This window comes from Dermochelys coriacea, chromosome 1, assembly GCF_009764565.3.
Source record: "Dermochelys coriacea isolate rDerCor1 chromosome 1, rDerCor1.pri.v4, whole genome shotgun sequence".
NCBI classification, from domain to species: domain Eukaryota; kingdom Metazoa; phylum Chordata; order Testudines; family Dermochelyidae; genus Dermochelys; species Dermochelys coriacea.
In genome coordinates this window covers 228,220,476-228,236,353 of record NC_050068.2, presented here as the reverse complement: position 1 = coordinate 228,236,353, position 15,878 = coordinate 228,220,476, and the positions used below count along the sequence as shown (strand labels likewise).

Genomic DNA, 15,878 nt, shown 5'->3' with positions numbered 1-15,878 from the left:
TGCAGTGGTGTGAGCGACAGAAGGGGCTAGCTTCCCCACATACAATCCTGTCTGAGACGCTCGGTACGTACTCAAGTGGCTCACCTCTCCCGCTGCTTGTGGTGCCATGGTTGCGCTCTATTTTTAGTGCGCTAGCTCAATCAGAGCTGGACATTACAGCTCCAGCTCGAAGGATAGACATACCATTTGAGTTAACTTTTCAGCTTTGTCCTCAGAAACAAATTCTTTAAATTGTGATGCATGCCTCATCGCATCAGACTCAATCTGAACCCTTTATGTATTTCAGGACTGCTGGAGTCTGATCCTTATTCCTCTGAGGCTAGGTCTACTCATAAAACACTGCATCGGCACAGCTGCGCTGCTGTAATACTTTAATGAAGATGCTCAACACTGACAGGAGAGAGCTGTCCCGTCAGCATAGTTAATCCATCTTCATGAGAGGTGGTAGCTGTGCTGGCGGGAGAGGCCTTCCTGTTGATAGAGCACAGTCTATACCGGGGGTTAGGTTGGTGTAATTATGTTGCTCAGAGGTATTAGTTTTTCACACCCCTAAGCGATGTAGTTATACCAAAGTAATTCTGTAGGGTAGACCTGCCCTGAGTAGCCCTTACGTGTGGAGGACCCTTAAAGTCAGTGGGACTCCTAACATCACTAGTGGGAGTAAGGGCTGCCAGATGAGGCCCATAGTGTTTTGCAAATTTTCAGATCAGCCCTTCAGATTTGGGCAGTCATGAAAATTATGATAGGTGGCAGCCTTAAGCAATGTGAATTAATGTTAAGTGCCCCCTTACACTTCTAGGCTGATCTTAGTGAATTTGGAGGTTTCTGCTTTGTGCGCAGTCGATGTTGATCACAGCAGAAACACAGGCAACATTAACGGTCTGTAAATAGCCTTTGCATACAAGAGAGGTACAAGTGGAATTAAGAGTGGGTGCTGAGAAGGAATTATACCTGTACCTGATTCATCACTATCTCTGTTGATGGCTAACTTCCATAAACATTAAATATCACTTATTTTTTTCAGCTGGTTTTCCTCTACCTAGGGCAGGAGCATAAATCTTGGGGTGAGGCAAGTAGCAATGAATTGGTCTGTTACTGATACTTTTCTGTTATTTTCCTTAAGAAAAATGAATGAGATGTCCAGTGAAATTAGCCAAAAACACACCAAAGAGAGATGTGTCCATATTTTTTTCTCTGAAAGCCTTTGAAAGCTCTAAGCATTCTTGTGACTTGAATAAATATATTCTAGTGAAATAACATTATATTTATGGTCTGAACTTCATTTTATGTTTACTCTTAAACCACTGATAATTGGTAAAGGAATCAAATAACCATAGTTGAAAAATATATATATATCAATAATCCACAGATACCATTACCTAAATTATAGTAATATATTTCCTCTGTGATGGGGCCTTTATTCTTGTGATTAAAATATATAGGCCTACATTTTCAAAAGTGTCTAGTGATTTTGGGTACCTTAGTTTTTGGGTGCTCAAATTGAGACTTCTTAAGGGCCCTGATTTTCAGAAAGGCCATCTGCCTCTGGAAATCAGGCCCTTTTAAAGTGTCTCAAGTTCAATACCAAACATCACTAGTCACTTTAGGCCATGAGGTCTCTGGGAACTGACATACAGCTTATCGTGGATGTGGTTACATTTCCAACGTATGAAAGTAATGACTCGTTTCCTAATTTCTACTTGCAGTATCCATAATGGAGTAATAGCAGTGTTCCAACGTAAAGGGCTCCCAGACCATGAACTTTACAACCTCAACGAAGGAGTTAGGTGAGTAACACAATCAGTGAGAGATGTTGCAGCAGAAGTTTTAGGAAACCGCTGTTGTTGGCCAGCAATCATTGCTGACAACTTCCACGGTGAGGCCTTCTTTCTTCAGTTGTTTGTGTTGGAACTGATAAAGAATATCTTTAATCTGTCCCTATTGGTTAGGTGTTGGTTCCTGGTCAGCTGTATTTACTGCAGGACTCTTGTCTGCACATCAGAGGGAAAAACTAAATGTAGTGACCTATCTGTGTCATGGAAACAAATATAGTCCTGTCTCAACCAGTCTGTAGCAGTCTAGATGACATTTAGAAAACCAGAGTAAAATCCAGACCAACTGTGTTAACCCTTAGTGGAGTTACTCTTGATGTGCTCCCTTATACCTGGGACCAGAATTGGGTCCACGGTTTTCTTTTAACAGCAGGATGGCTGTTAACAATTAGTTTAATGATAAACCTGCTTCATATGTTTTGCTCAATTGCTCATTCATTTTGATGTACTTGCGGGAGAACAGTTGCTGATGATTCATACCTGAGCTGATTGAGGGCACATTGCAAAATCTAGACAAAAAGCTTCTATCATAACCAACACATCAGCAAGTCAAAACTTGTGATGTAAAATAGTGCATACCGTTGCTTAGAGGTTGAAAATTCTAGTCATGGTAGCATCCTCAGGGCTCCTGACCATTTGGAAATTGTTCCCATGGCTGCGGCAAAACGCAGTCCAAAATTATCATCAGTTTCAGGAAATGTGTAGACCTTTCCCTTGTAAGGCTGTATTGTGCCTTTAAGGCACTAACTTGTGTTGGGGATTTGTGGAGACCTTAACCAGTAGGCGCTCCAGGAGTAATACAGACCAAGCATGGCCATTGGACCACCCCTTAAGAGGATGTAGTGTATACTGGCTGGGGCAAGAGGGGCAGGTGTAGCACCAGCCTCTGCACGCATCCCTCAAGACGGCTAGCAGGATTATCCTCGCACAGTCCATCAGTGTGAGTAAGTGCAAAGTGGTGCCTGGCCATTGCAGGAAAGGGTGGGGGATGAAAAGTAGGAATGATTCCCTGCACATCCATCTAGTGTACATGCAGAGTCTGCTCCATGGATCTGTAGAGTCACCAAGCATAGTCTAGTTTAGTCTTGCATAGCAAGAGCTTTCCTGCAGGGTTCACTTGTCAGAAAAAATGAACAGATTAAAAAGCCATGGTTGGGCTAAAACCCAGCTAGCCTCTCCACTTTTATTTAGAGGCTTGCTTCCTCTTAGACGCCAAGTTAGGTTGACCATCTTCTAACAGCATCCTCCTTTTCAGTGACTATCCGGGAATTGTTTTTTACAAAGCTCCTTATATGTCCAATGATCCTTCATAAAAACATTCTTCTGAGGGGAGTATAAGTGGCTTGGAGGGTTGTGCAGGTGTCAGGAATATCTGTATCAAGAGGAAGCATTTGTGCAAACGCCAACTGCTAGACAGTCTCTTAAGCAGATTAGAACACATTTGTGCACACAGCAGCAGCAGCGGTCTCTCCTGAACTGACCACTTTCTGACTTAACTACATTTTTCTACTGCACATGGTCAATACAGAGTTTCTGAATCCTTGAGACTATTTAAAATGAGAACTTTTTTCAAATTTAGTTAAGCACAATGAGGACTATTTGCATGCCTCGGTTCAAAGTTCATACTTCAGACATTATTGCTGTAGCTGTGTCCAAAAATTGAAATTAATATTATTCTGAAGTGGGGAAAATGTAATCACCCTCTCACAACTCAGACATCGCTGCATTTTTTTCCCCCCCACAAAAAATATTTAGGCAAAGACTGAGCCTGGAAAATTTCCCTTCAGATGCTGTATTTTCGTCACAGTTACAGGATAATAAGAGTTATTTTCCAACTATAAATAATGCAGGTTTTACTGGCAATTATCGTAATTAAATCATGGAAAAAATTGAGTAGCATCATAACACAAATATTAATATGTGGGGAAATATACACATACACCTACACCTACAACATTTGTGCATCTTCCTGTTGACTCCCAAACCTGTGTGTGTGTTTGCGCACATGAGTCCTTACATGTGGCATTATCTGTTTTGTCCATACATATGAAGGTTTTCTGTGTACACACAAATATCAGATCCTCAGCCTATTTAAATTTGTGTAGGACCATTTCCTTCAGTGGAGCTACATTGATTTACACCAGATGAGAATTTGGCTCATAAAATGTATGGGTACCACTTCTTCATGTTTGAAAGTTTGACCCAAGTGTCACTGGATAGGCCTTTCTTCCTTCTTTCACACCTACCCTTTTCTTCCTCCTCCTTCCTCGGGGAAGATGCAGAAAACATCACAATGGATCAAGGTGATTTTTTAATAAATACAACATACAGTTGTAATAAGATAAATGTTTTCTCTGCAGTATTAGGACTTGTAATTAATACAATTTGAATAAGATATATTTTTGCAACATTAGATCTTGCATACCAACATGGAAATATTTTTCCCTTTAGTTCAGTATGTAAAATTTCTGTTCTCAGTGATTTGCAGTTTTCCCTCACCAAAGTCACCATTACATTTGACACTGATTGGTCTCTGGGTTGGCAGTGTTGGCAGACCGTGTAGCAAGTCACTAGCAGAACCAGAACTTGAATTCAGATCTCCTGGTCCCACATTGTAAACCTTGGTTCTCAGTCTTTTCCATATCGTGATCCCCTTTTCCATACATCCTGGGACTCCCCATCCTAGTCAGCAATATGGGAAGAACTGGGTAGGTCTGACTGCCCTCCCCTTCTCCCAGATCCAAACTTGCCCCCTTCTGATCTGACTGGAGCAGACGCTGCATGATCTGGGGTTTTGTTTTGGGTCAGCTGCACAAAATAAAAGTTGTTGGGGTTACAAATGAAATGCACGCTATGGTGATAAAGCTGATGGTTCCCCAAGTTAAGTAGCTATAGCTATGAGTGCAAATACATTCTAAGAAAATGATGATCAAACCCACTAGTGTTCTGTATCCTGAATACTGCTAATAAGGAACCATAGAGGGCTTGGCTTCATTTATACCAAATCTCCATTCCACCACCATGGAAGTGTAAAGATGCCTTAAAGAGGAAGTAAATTATGTTTAGGGCCAAAGGGACTGATTTTACTTCACTTGCACTATTGTAAATGATGAGTGACTGTAGTGGAGTTACATCGTTGTAAAACAGGTTTAAGTGAGGGAAGAAATAGCTCCAAAATATAATTGATTTACATCCTGAACTCCTTAACACAGCTTTTATTCAGTCCTTATCAGTTGGTTCAATGGGAGTTTGGCTGAGAAAAGGCTTAAGGTAATGTCTCATAATTATTATATTCACCTTAATTTTCAGCCAAGTTAAAAAAAAAAAAAAAAATCAAAATAAAGAATCATTCATGAAAACCTATATATAGAATCTCTCTGCTTAACTTTTTTTTGTATCTGGACCGTGTGATATTAATAACCATATAGTGAAGACCTGTGGGAGTTCTCTTTTCTTATTCCTTTTGTTGGATGCCATTATTTACACTCCTCAAAAATTAAGAAAGAAATAGAAGGAAGAGGAAACAGTGAGGAAGCAGGATATCCAATATTAAAGATGATGTATATTTATAGCTGCCTCTGAGCTTCAGGACGCTAAGTGGATACAAGCAAGGCAAATTTCAGCAGCATTTCCTCAGTTGTTGAAAGATTTTGTACCTGATAAAAGAATCTTTCTTCGCGTCTTTCATAATTTAATAGCTAATAAAGTAAAGGTCAGCTATAATAAAGAACTAGATTTTTTTCATTCTGCGTAGCATTTAGGAGTTAATTTCAGGGTCAACCAAAGAAGAAGCAGCAGGAAGATATAAAAGTGTATTTTATGTGAGTTTATATTAGCATCTTAATTTGTGAAGTCTTTAAACAGACGGAGTAGATTTAGAGCCAAAAAGGTACAAGCCTCACAGGAGTGAAAAATGGCTCTTGGTAAAACGAGAGCTGTTTAAAAATCAGGTCTCATATCTGTTCAGAAATCTCATTTGAATTTAACCAGCATTTTTACCTGGACTCCATCACAGACATAGCTGTAGTCAGATATAGCTGTTCAGTACTGACCATGGCCTGATGGATTAGTACAATATATTTTGTAAAAGAAAAGAAATACATTTTTGCAAACAACTTTGTTGGGTTCGGTTCTGCTTTGGATCACTTATTAGTAAGCACAGGTATTGAGAACATCAAATACTGATGTTCTAACATTGCCCAAGGACCTCAGCGTTTCATTGATAATTAATTGAAGTCAGCAATAAAGTACCCATATTATTAGAGATTCAAAGGGGAGAAAGCACTCTGTGCTCTCAGTTCTGCCTTCACCCTGTAAGCAGAGATACTAATGCATCCATAATGCTGTTTGGTACGCTGCATTTCACTGCTCATGTAAATGCAGGCTGTGTACTTTTTAGCTTTATTTCTTTCTCGTTTGAACTATTAAGTACCAAAATTTTAGTTCATCAGAGCCTAGGGTTAGTTTTCTAATCAAGAGAATGCCATTTTATAATCAACATTTGGAACTCCAGTAATTAGCCATCACATCTAGTGAAGGTACGAAGCCACCTTTGAATTAGCTATTTACAAACCACCTAATAGGATCAACAAGAAATCTGGGACTGGAGTTTGAAGAGACAATAACTTGAAGGGAAGTTTGAAATAAAGCAAGAGATTGTTATATGGCAATGTCTCCAATATTCTTTTTCTGAGCTGTGATACCAAGGTTATATTGCGGAGTGAGGTCTGGAGTGGTGGTGTCTCTTTCATACGAGAAATAAAATCTCTGTGGAAATTTACTGTCCTTTCATTATAGACTAGATTCAGCCAACCTTACTTATACTGAGTAGTGTCTTATTCCAGACATGTCCTATTGAAGTCAGTGGGCCTGCTTGGAAAGTAAGCTACTCACCAGGAGGCAGAATCTGGCATCATGCTCCATTTCACAAAAATCCCAGTTCATCTCAACTGCTGAACAACCCTACATTTGAAGGACAAGGTGTTGTAGGCAGAGGGTGCTCAGTAGAGGGTCTTCAGCTGCAGGATTCACTTCCCATGTCATCCAACAAATCCTGGGTCTGTTGAACTTCAGAGCACTATTCAAGGTTTATCTACTCACCGAGGTTGAGTTTTTAAAAGCTGACTAGGGGATTTGAACATACCATTCCCATTAATTGTAAATCCCTTAGCTGGCTTTGACCATTTTGACGCTAGACTATTATCTGAAGGAGTGTGTCTGAGTTGGTTGAGTTTTTAGGGGAGACTTCTTTTCATGCTGAATTTTGTCTGCTTGGGTGGGATTTTCAGTCATTGCAGTGATTGAGAAGCATAAGTCCCATTGGCTTTCATTGGGCCTGTGCTTTTAAGCCACTTGGGCCCTCTTGAAAATCCCACTCCTTGTTTTCATTTTTTTAATTTCATGTATTCCTAGCATGTCTGCACAGAGTGCACCAGGGTCATGATGGGCATATTCTTATCAATATAAAGAAATAAATAATACACATTGCCCCATGCTATATGTTGACATGCTCCTTCTCTCAATGGCAGCTGTTGCTACACACTCCAGGGGAGAATGTGCTGAATCTTGTGGTGTTCCACAAGTAAGTTTCCACCTCCTGTAGGGGATGGGGGGGGGGGGAGATAGGGCAGAAGAGGGGCATATAGAGGGGAGTGGTCTGGGCTTCAGAAATAGGGCATGTTTTTTTTTTTTTTTAAATATATATATATTTATATTTTTCAAGGCCAGAAGAAGGGAATAAAGGGAAGGGAAAGGTGACCATACACAACAATGTCTGCATTCATATACAGTGAAACTTCTCTTGAACAACCACTGTAGGACCAAAATATTTAATTGAGGTGGGTCTTTAACCAAATTTCACATACAGTCGTACTGAGCTCCTTCAGTGATCACATGGGGCCAGATTTTCAAGTGTTCAGCAACCACAGGTGTGACTAGATTCTCAAAATTGTTCAGCACCCAACATGCATCAAGTGGGACTTTACTGCATAGGCCTTGTGCTGGTTCTCTACACAAGGGGGAATTTCACCTTACATTGCTTCTGGCATTAGAGCTGGTGGAATTCAGTTGTTTCATTTTGATGGTGGTTTATGGAAATTGTATTTTGTGTAGGTTGGCACTCCCACAGTTTGGCTTAGAGGCTCTCATTTGAAGGACTCCCCAAACTCAAAGTGATAAAGCTGCATTTTAACCTGATTTTGCACTGACGCCATGTGAAACTTGGAGTTTTAATTTAACTGACCCAGATTTACTCTGGATGTTCGTGACACTTGGCTCAGTTTCAAGCTTGTCACAAAACCCAGAGAGTTTCACTGGGGTTTCAGGTTTCTTTATGAACACTTTGCATAACTCTGTTATTTAAGTCTCTTAGGGCCCAAACCTGTAATCCAGAGCTCTAAAAACTCAGAGCGCACCTCATTAAGGCAAGCCAAACTCTCATTCCTTTGGAATTGCATTATTTCTAAATTGACCAGATTGCTCAGAGCCACATACCAGCATAGAATGCTAAGATTTTTCATATTCTTCCATTTCTGAAGTGCAAGTGAAGTGAAATTCTGGTCTCAGTTACATAAGCATAAATACAGAGTAACTCCAGTGACTTCAGTGGTGTGATACTAAATTTTCACCAATGCAGCTGAAGGCAGAATTCAGCCTCTCTTCTTTTAGTTAAGAAAATGACTCCAGACATGCATGTATTTGTACCATAACTATATTCATTAATATATCTAAATCTCCTACAATAAATATTTCTGAGCATTTAGAGATGTTGCTTTAAGGGTTTATTATAGTGTAATATCCCTGTTTAATATACTTCTAATTAAACATTTTTGGAAGGAAAGATCTACAACTTAAAAAACTTCGTAAGATCAGCAGTCTTCCTCTCTTATACACAATGTACATTGGGTACAATTTGTTGATTGTATAAATTCTTTTTTTATTCTCTAATACAGGCAACTACTGAAAACTGAGCTGGGATCCTTTTTTACTGAATACCTGCAGGTTTGTGGGGTTTTCGTTTTTCATTTAGCTTCTTACATTTGTCAGTGCTGCTGAGTAAAATTGTTTGTCTGAACAAGTAGTAGGCAAATCTTTTATCTTTCTATTACCTTAAAGTTAAGGGTAAAAATAAGGATTTGTTCCCCTTCTATCAATTTTCATGTCACATTGGTTGAAATTTCATACCAGGTCAGATACTGAAATACTTGACCAGAGGTCTTTGTACCACATGTATTTTAAGGACACTATTAAGGAACTTTATTGGGGTCACTTATAAAGGAAGGGTTCAGATCATGGCTACAGAATGGACAAGATTTGCCCCTAACTGTGACAGTGGGATTCCTATAAATACTCTTTTATCCAGTATTCTGACATGATCTATTATCCTGATTCAAATCTCTCTAAAGTCTGTGGAAAGACTCCTATTGACTTCAGCGGCTTTGGATCAGGTCCTGTTATGAGCATTTATTGACTGATGAGATTTGGTTGTAATATTTCATTTTATAGTGAAAGCCCACATCTAATATAATACATCTCAGCCCAATACAGATTGTTATTAAACGAATCCTTTTCAATAGGGTCCAAATATTTAATGTAGGTAAAAATTCTGTGGGATTCCTCAAGTTTCTTGTGGTATAATTAATCAGAAAGCCATTTATTAATAATTGTACATGATTTTACTTTTAAAATACAATTTGCTACCTCCCTTGCTGATTAAATGTTGTATGGCTTATGCTAATGTTTGTAAAAAGCTTTGATATCCCCAGATGGAAGTTGCTATTCGCTGGAAGGGCTAAGAATATGATTATCATCATCATTTTACAAATGTCCTAGTAGATTTAAACAAGAAGTTGGACATAGAAGTAAAACTCCATTAATCAACAGCAACCCTTAAACCAGCTTTCTTGTGGGAACAAAACAAAACAAAAAATCCGCAATGGCTTCCAAGAAATACGGAGTTGTAAAAATAAAAGGTGTGTGTATTTTATTTACAGAAGCAGCTGCTTACAAAAGGCATGGTAATACTGAGGGACAAGATCCGGTTTTATGAAGGTAACTCAAACTTCAGCAATGCTGCAGCTGTTCAGTGGGCTTGATCTAAAGCAGTGGTTCTTAATCTGGGGTGCACGCACCCCCTGGGGGTGCAAGATGCCCCTTCTGGAAGTGCGAGACATGCCTGATTATTTTTTTTTAGAAGGTAAATCATTGAAAACACAAATTAAGCACAGGCACGTAAGTACAACTACTTTGTTTCATCAAATATATGTATTTATTAACATTATACATTTTTTAACGATTACTGTAGTATACAAACAAAAACATATCTAGGTTTAAAGAACTGATCTACTTCAACGATTTTTGATAAGGGGTGTGAGAACATATTTTTAGAACCAAAGGGGTGCAGGCTGCAGTAAAGGTTAAGAACCACTGATCTAAAGCATACTGAAATCAATGAGATTCCTTTCACTGACTTCAATGGGCTTTGGATCAGGTCCCATAACAGCAGGTTGTTCCAGTGTCACTTACAGTTTCATGTTCCTGTTGGCTTCCACCAAGGAGAAATGTTTGTCTAGCACATCAGCTAACCAAACCTCCTTTTTGGATGTTTGTTTTCATCCAGTTATAACCTGTTTAAGATTAAATAACTGTGGAAAACTGAATACAATATTTTATTAAAGGTGACAATGTAAACCCTGCAATCCCAATTAGCTGAAAAGTCATGGGAACACAGTCGGATCTCACTTACAGCTGTGTATATCCTGAGTAATTCTGCTGTCTTTAGTAGAGTTACTCTGAGTTTACATTGGCATTAATGAAGTCAGAAGCTGGCCCATTGTGTTGTCATGGCTCCACTTGTCTCTGTCTTCAGTTAAAGTGGTTATAAATGTCACCTAACTGAGGCAGCTATTAATGAGATTTCTTTCATATTTGAAAGAATCAATTCAAGTATTAAGTAAATTAAATGCATAGAGAAGGAACAAAACTTCAGAGTATTGGCCTGATTCTGCTCACCTGTACACCAGTATAAATCTCGAGTATCTCCACTGAAGACAGTTTTCCACTGGACTTACTCCAGCTTTACATGAGTGTAACTAGGAGTAGAATCTGGCCCTATCTCTCCACACAAACACTCTAGTTTCTCTCACTTGCATTCACTAGAGAGACGTAAATGTGGCAAGAGATGTTGTCAAATCAGTCTTTTAATGATTCTACATGAATGCAAAAGAAAAAAAACTCTTAAAATTGCTAGGACAGATTCACTGGCAGAATTATAGTATGGTCAAATACGTTCTGCTTACCTAGCCTCCAGCTGCTATTTTACCTGAATACAATATTCTTCATTCTGTGGCCTACGCTGTTGTGCAGCAGTTAGAGGTGATTTTTAAATTGGCTGTGTCACCCAGAGGTAGCTATATTTCATTGGCAAGTGAAATAATTTCTGAATATAGATTATAAAATAAAACGTCTGAAAACCTTTTGGAATCCAAGACAGTTTTAAAGAAATGCAGTTTTCTTTCTATGCCCCACAATGTCAAAATGCCTTTTAATGCCATTTGATCAGTTTCCTGGTGAAAGCCATTGGCATTACTTACAGCTATCTCTGAATTTTAAATGTGACCTTTCTTTGCTGTCTGCTTATTTGATTGGATCAAGACTGTTATTGAACCCAAATCTGTTAATGAAAAGACGATTCCTTTGACCACAGCAAACAGAAAACATATTTGACATTACATTCCTCAAACTCCTCTAGAGCTGAACATAGAGTGCTTTAGTTATTTAACATAACCCCTACAAAATCACAGACAACTGGACTGTAAGGGTTTCAAGGTTTTCACAGCTTGCTTGCAAATTATAAATCAGATTTTTTAATCTCAAATTGGTAAATCAAAAGGAGAAACCAGTCAACTTTTAAAATCACACTGTACAGGTACATTTTTTAAAAGTTGATATTAGATTTATATCAAATATCATTAATATTGAAGATGCAAAACTGAGAAACATTAAAATTCAGGGTTTCTGAGTTTCATTTCAGTTACAGTAGAAGCTAGCTGCATGTGTAAAATGTCAACAAACTCTTAGGCTAGATTGCTAATTAGATTTAATGCCATATATAGTTTACTTAAACAGGTCATTAAAATGAGTGTGGTGTAAAAATATTGTGGGACCATGGAAAATATTATGTGCCTGTTTCATACAAGAATGACCACATCTGGCCTATGTTTACATGAGCTGAGTTTCCTTTATCCCTGCAAATACTGTAGGGAATCCAATGACCTTTGCTTGACAGTAAAACAAACATATTCTCAGAGGACATGAAAGTCAAATTCTTTTGTGTCAAATGTGCTAATCACCAATTGATTCTAAGCATGCTTCCACATCCCACAGTAAAAGGCCTGTCTGGATAAATGCAGTTTACTGTGCAGATAGAGGAGCAGCTGTTCTGAGTCACTATTGTTGCCTCATTGAAATTCATTGCTTTACAAAGTAGACAGTGTAGAGCAGACTGCCCACAAAATATAAGGGATGAGCTAAGGTAAAGACACATTTCCAGCAGGATTAGGGTTGCCAACTTTCTAATAGCAGAAAACCCAACACCCTTGCCCTGCCCCTGGCCTGCCCCCTCTCACTCTATCCCTACTCCCTCTCTCGTTCGCTCTCCCCCACCTTCGCTCACTCGCTCATTTTCACCAGGCTGGGGCAGGGGATTGGGTTGTGGGTGGGAGTGTGGGCTCTGGGGTGGGGCCGGAGATGAGGGGTTTGGGCTGCAAGAGGGAGCTCCGGGCTGGACACAGCACGACCACATGGACAGCATTGCACTGTTTCCTACAGATCCTGGAATTTTCAGACTGTCCCCACGGTTTATTCCTTGCTGCAGTAGGGGTGGAACAATGTGGTGGAATCTCCATGTGGGGATCTTCAGCGATTTAATCGCCTATCTTCCCTCCAGGGAGTTTTACTGCAGGAGGCAGGGGCAGTCTGGCTTTATGTTCTGTACAGGAGCTCTCTGACTAAGCTTTGTGCCGGAAGTCCCTCAATTCAGTCAGAGCGTTTAATTGTGTGATCCAAAAGAGACAAATACTGACTGATCCTATGTACAGGTGGGAGAGATACTTCTAAAATAACTGTCAGTGATCCCCCTTTGTTCTGCAGGAACTAGTATATTACATTATTTCCTGTGTTGCTCAGTTAATGCCACTGACTAACTGTTCACAACATAAAACAAGTTAGTGAAGCGCTTATGTTTTTACAGGACAGAAGCTGCTGGATACCTTAGCTGAAACCTGGGATTTCTTTTTCAGTGACGTCCTGCCCATGCTTCAGGCTATTTTCTATCCTGTGCAGGTGAACTGTTACTTTGTTACTTTGGAATCCAGAAAAAGCCGTTTGATGGGTTGATCAACAAATTGGCACAACTGTCAAACTATCCCAGAGGGGCCAATCTGTTAGTGCAGCTGTTCTGTAAAGTCAAGTCATTTGCATGAATGGTGAAGTACTCATGTGAAAAACATGAAGGGGGAACTTTGAAAAGAGGAACTGCATGCAGTGAGGATGTTTAGTCCTTATGTCAGCTCACACTACAGCAAAAGGATATGAATAGTAAAATGAAGATGGGCAATCAGTGAAGCAAGCACAGCTGTGTTGACTTCAGCTTGTATGTCTCCAGCGAGGCGTCCTTTATGTATATATCTGAAGTGCCTGCACTTGGTATAGTGTTAAAAATGTCAATGGAAAATTTTGTACTCTGTAAGTCATTTTCAGACACTTCCAGTTTTGTTATTGCTGTACTTCTTTGCTGGTGTAAATTGGCTCAGATTCACTGAAGTGAGTGGAGTTGCACTAATTCACATCAGCAGAGAATTTTTCCTGAAATCATTTTATACACGCTTAAGGCATTTGACTTCCTTGTGGGGAAAAAGGGCCTGGTTTTCAGAAACATCCTCCTATTTTGCAGGGTTAACTTTGCATCTTCAATTAATTGATAAATCAGTTAATTGGGTGTCTAAATGCTATCAGTATGATTATTTGCACTTGCAGGCACAAAATCCTAGTTCTGTGGAAAAGTTGAAACTATAAATATGTTGTTTCTGCAAGTAAAGGAAACATCTGAAAAATTCCTTGACGCATGTAAAGCATACAGGGCCACATTGTCCACTGACTTGTGCCATGTGTAGCCATTTAAACCAGTAATCACCAACTAATCAGAATATTGGGTGGAATTTTCAAAAGTATTTTGGAACCTAGTGGGATTTTCAAAAGCTGGTAGGTAAACTAGTTACCTCTGTCCCTCTCAAATCAATGGAAATTAGGCACTGAACTCACTTAGGTGCTTTTGATAATCCCACTAGGCACCTACTTACATCTTTAGGTGCCTAACTTTCTTTGAAAATCTGCTCCTAGGTGAGTTAGGAACACAAGTCCCATTCTCTTTCTGTGGGAGTTGTGACTGGGATTTTCAGAGGAATCTGAATGTGTATCTGAAAACCTGTATGTCCTGGGGATAAACCCTTATGTCACCAACTGAAGTAACTACACTAGTGCAAACTCTAGTGTAGATGAGGAAATGGGGGCTAATCCCTAGTACAGACAAAGCCAGAGGCTGCTATTGCTGCTAGAAACATGTTCTTTGGGCAGAAGCTGAGGTCTTCCTTAGAGAATAAGTAATTGCATGGAATCATGATGTGAAGCATCAGCTCTGCTTCTGCCTTGTATGCTGAGACGGTAGCACAGTCAGGTTTTGAGCAGTGGAGGAACCAAGGGGCCGAAGGGCCTTTGATGGTACCCACCTGCAGTTATACCTATTAACTTGAAAAGGTGCCCCACACAAACCTAAAGGCCATCCGCGGGCTGGTCACCCCCTCTCTGTTAGCTTTGCCACTGTGCTGAGTGTTCCCTGAATTTTAAAGAAGGGGGGAGCCACCACTGGGCAGGGCTAGACAAAGTGTGAATTCCCACCCTGCACCCAAGTCGGAGGAAATAAACAGGAATTCAAAAGTTGCCCTTGTTAAAATACTCTTAAAATTTTATACTACTATATTTAGGATTCCAAAATATTCTTAAGGGTGTAAATTCAGGAAAGAGCCCCGATTACATGTATATCCAGATGTGGCAAAGTTACCACTAACACGCTTCTTCCTGGCTGGATGTCATGCTGCAGCAACATTTGCCTCAGTTTCCCCCACTGTCCTTTGGCTGCGCCTGGACTCTCTGACCGTCCTCGTCTGTCCCTCTGGCGCTGGACAGCCGCCCCAGCCCTTCCAGCTGAAGTGCAACCCAGCTTTTCCCTGAGGGAACCCCCTGCAGCCTCTCTCCTGGGAGCATCCCTCATTCCCTCTGCCCCTTCACTGTTCCTCTGGGTCCAGCTCTCTGGGTCCAGCTCTGGCTTTGGAGAAGTCAGCAGGTAAGCTCCTCTGCAGCTCCCCTGCCCTCAGCCTTTTTTGGTCCTTGGCTCTGGCTGTCTGGCTTAGAGCCAGCAGGCAACAGCCTCTGCTGCTCTTTGACCTTCCGCCCTCTCCAGCCCCAGTGCTCTGGCTTGAGGGACACTAGTCAGCAAACCCGTCTTGCTGCTGTCCTGCCTTCAGCCTTCTCCCAGGCACCACATAAAGTCTCCTGGCTCTGGCAGCTCTCATCTCCTATCATTCCCCTGACTGACCCAGACCCTGACTCACCGGGTCTCTCCTCCCCTAATACCAAGAAGTGACCTCTTATAAACACAATTAATTGACCAAACTGGAGTGTGCTGATAAGGCTCTAGCAAACCGGCCCTGCTCCCTCTTAAAGGGCCAATATCACCCTGTGACACCAGGTCTTGGACGGATTTGTGGATTACGGACTAAATAATTCAGTCCATGGCAATGATAGACAAGTCATACGAAAGTATCATGTGAGTCCACACAAATTATGGATGTACAGATTGGTTTGTTTTGTTTTTTGAGCATCCCAAATATTTCCTTTGAATTTGCGTTGAATTTACCATTCCTACTACTCTTAAAGATTTAAGAAAAGCACTTATACTTGGGATTCTGACAGTTATTTTTAAATGGCTCATCA

The 15,878-nt window shown here is 40.3% G+C and overlaps 1 protein-coding gene across 5 annotated transcripts in view; it reads left to right on the top strand.

Annotated features, from left to right (window-relative positions):
* The window catches only part of PRR5 (proline rich 5), a 137,041-nt gene that overhangs the window by 79,947 nt on the left and 41,216 nt on the right, over positions 1–15,878 (top strand). For all 5 annotated transcript variants that reach the window (XM_038385638.2, XM_038385653.2, XM_043515524.1 and 2 more), the window contains 4 exons: positions 1,707–1,787; positions 8,783–8,831; positions 9,824–9,881; positions 13,081–13,172. In XM_038385638.2, coding sequence (XP_038241566.1) covers positions 1,707–1,787; positions 8,783–8,831; positions 9,824–9,881; positions 13,081–13,172 — 280 coding nt within the window. The remainder of the gene's footprint in view (positions 1–1,706; positions 1,788–8,782; positions 8,832–9,823; positions 9,882–13,080; positions 13,173–15,878) is intronic.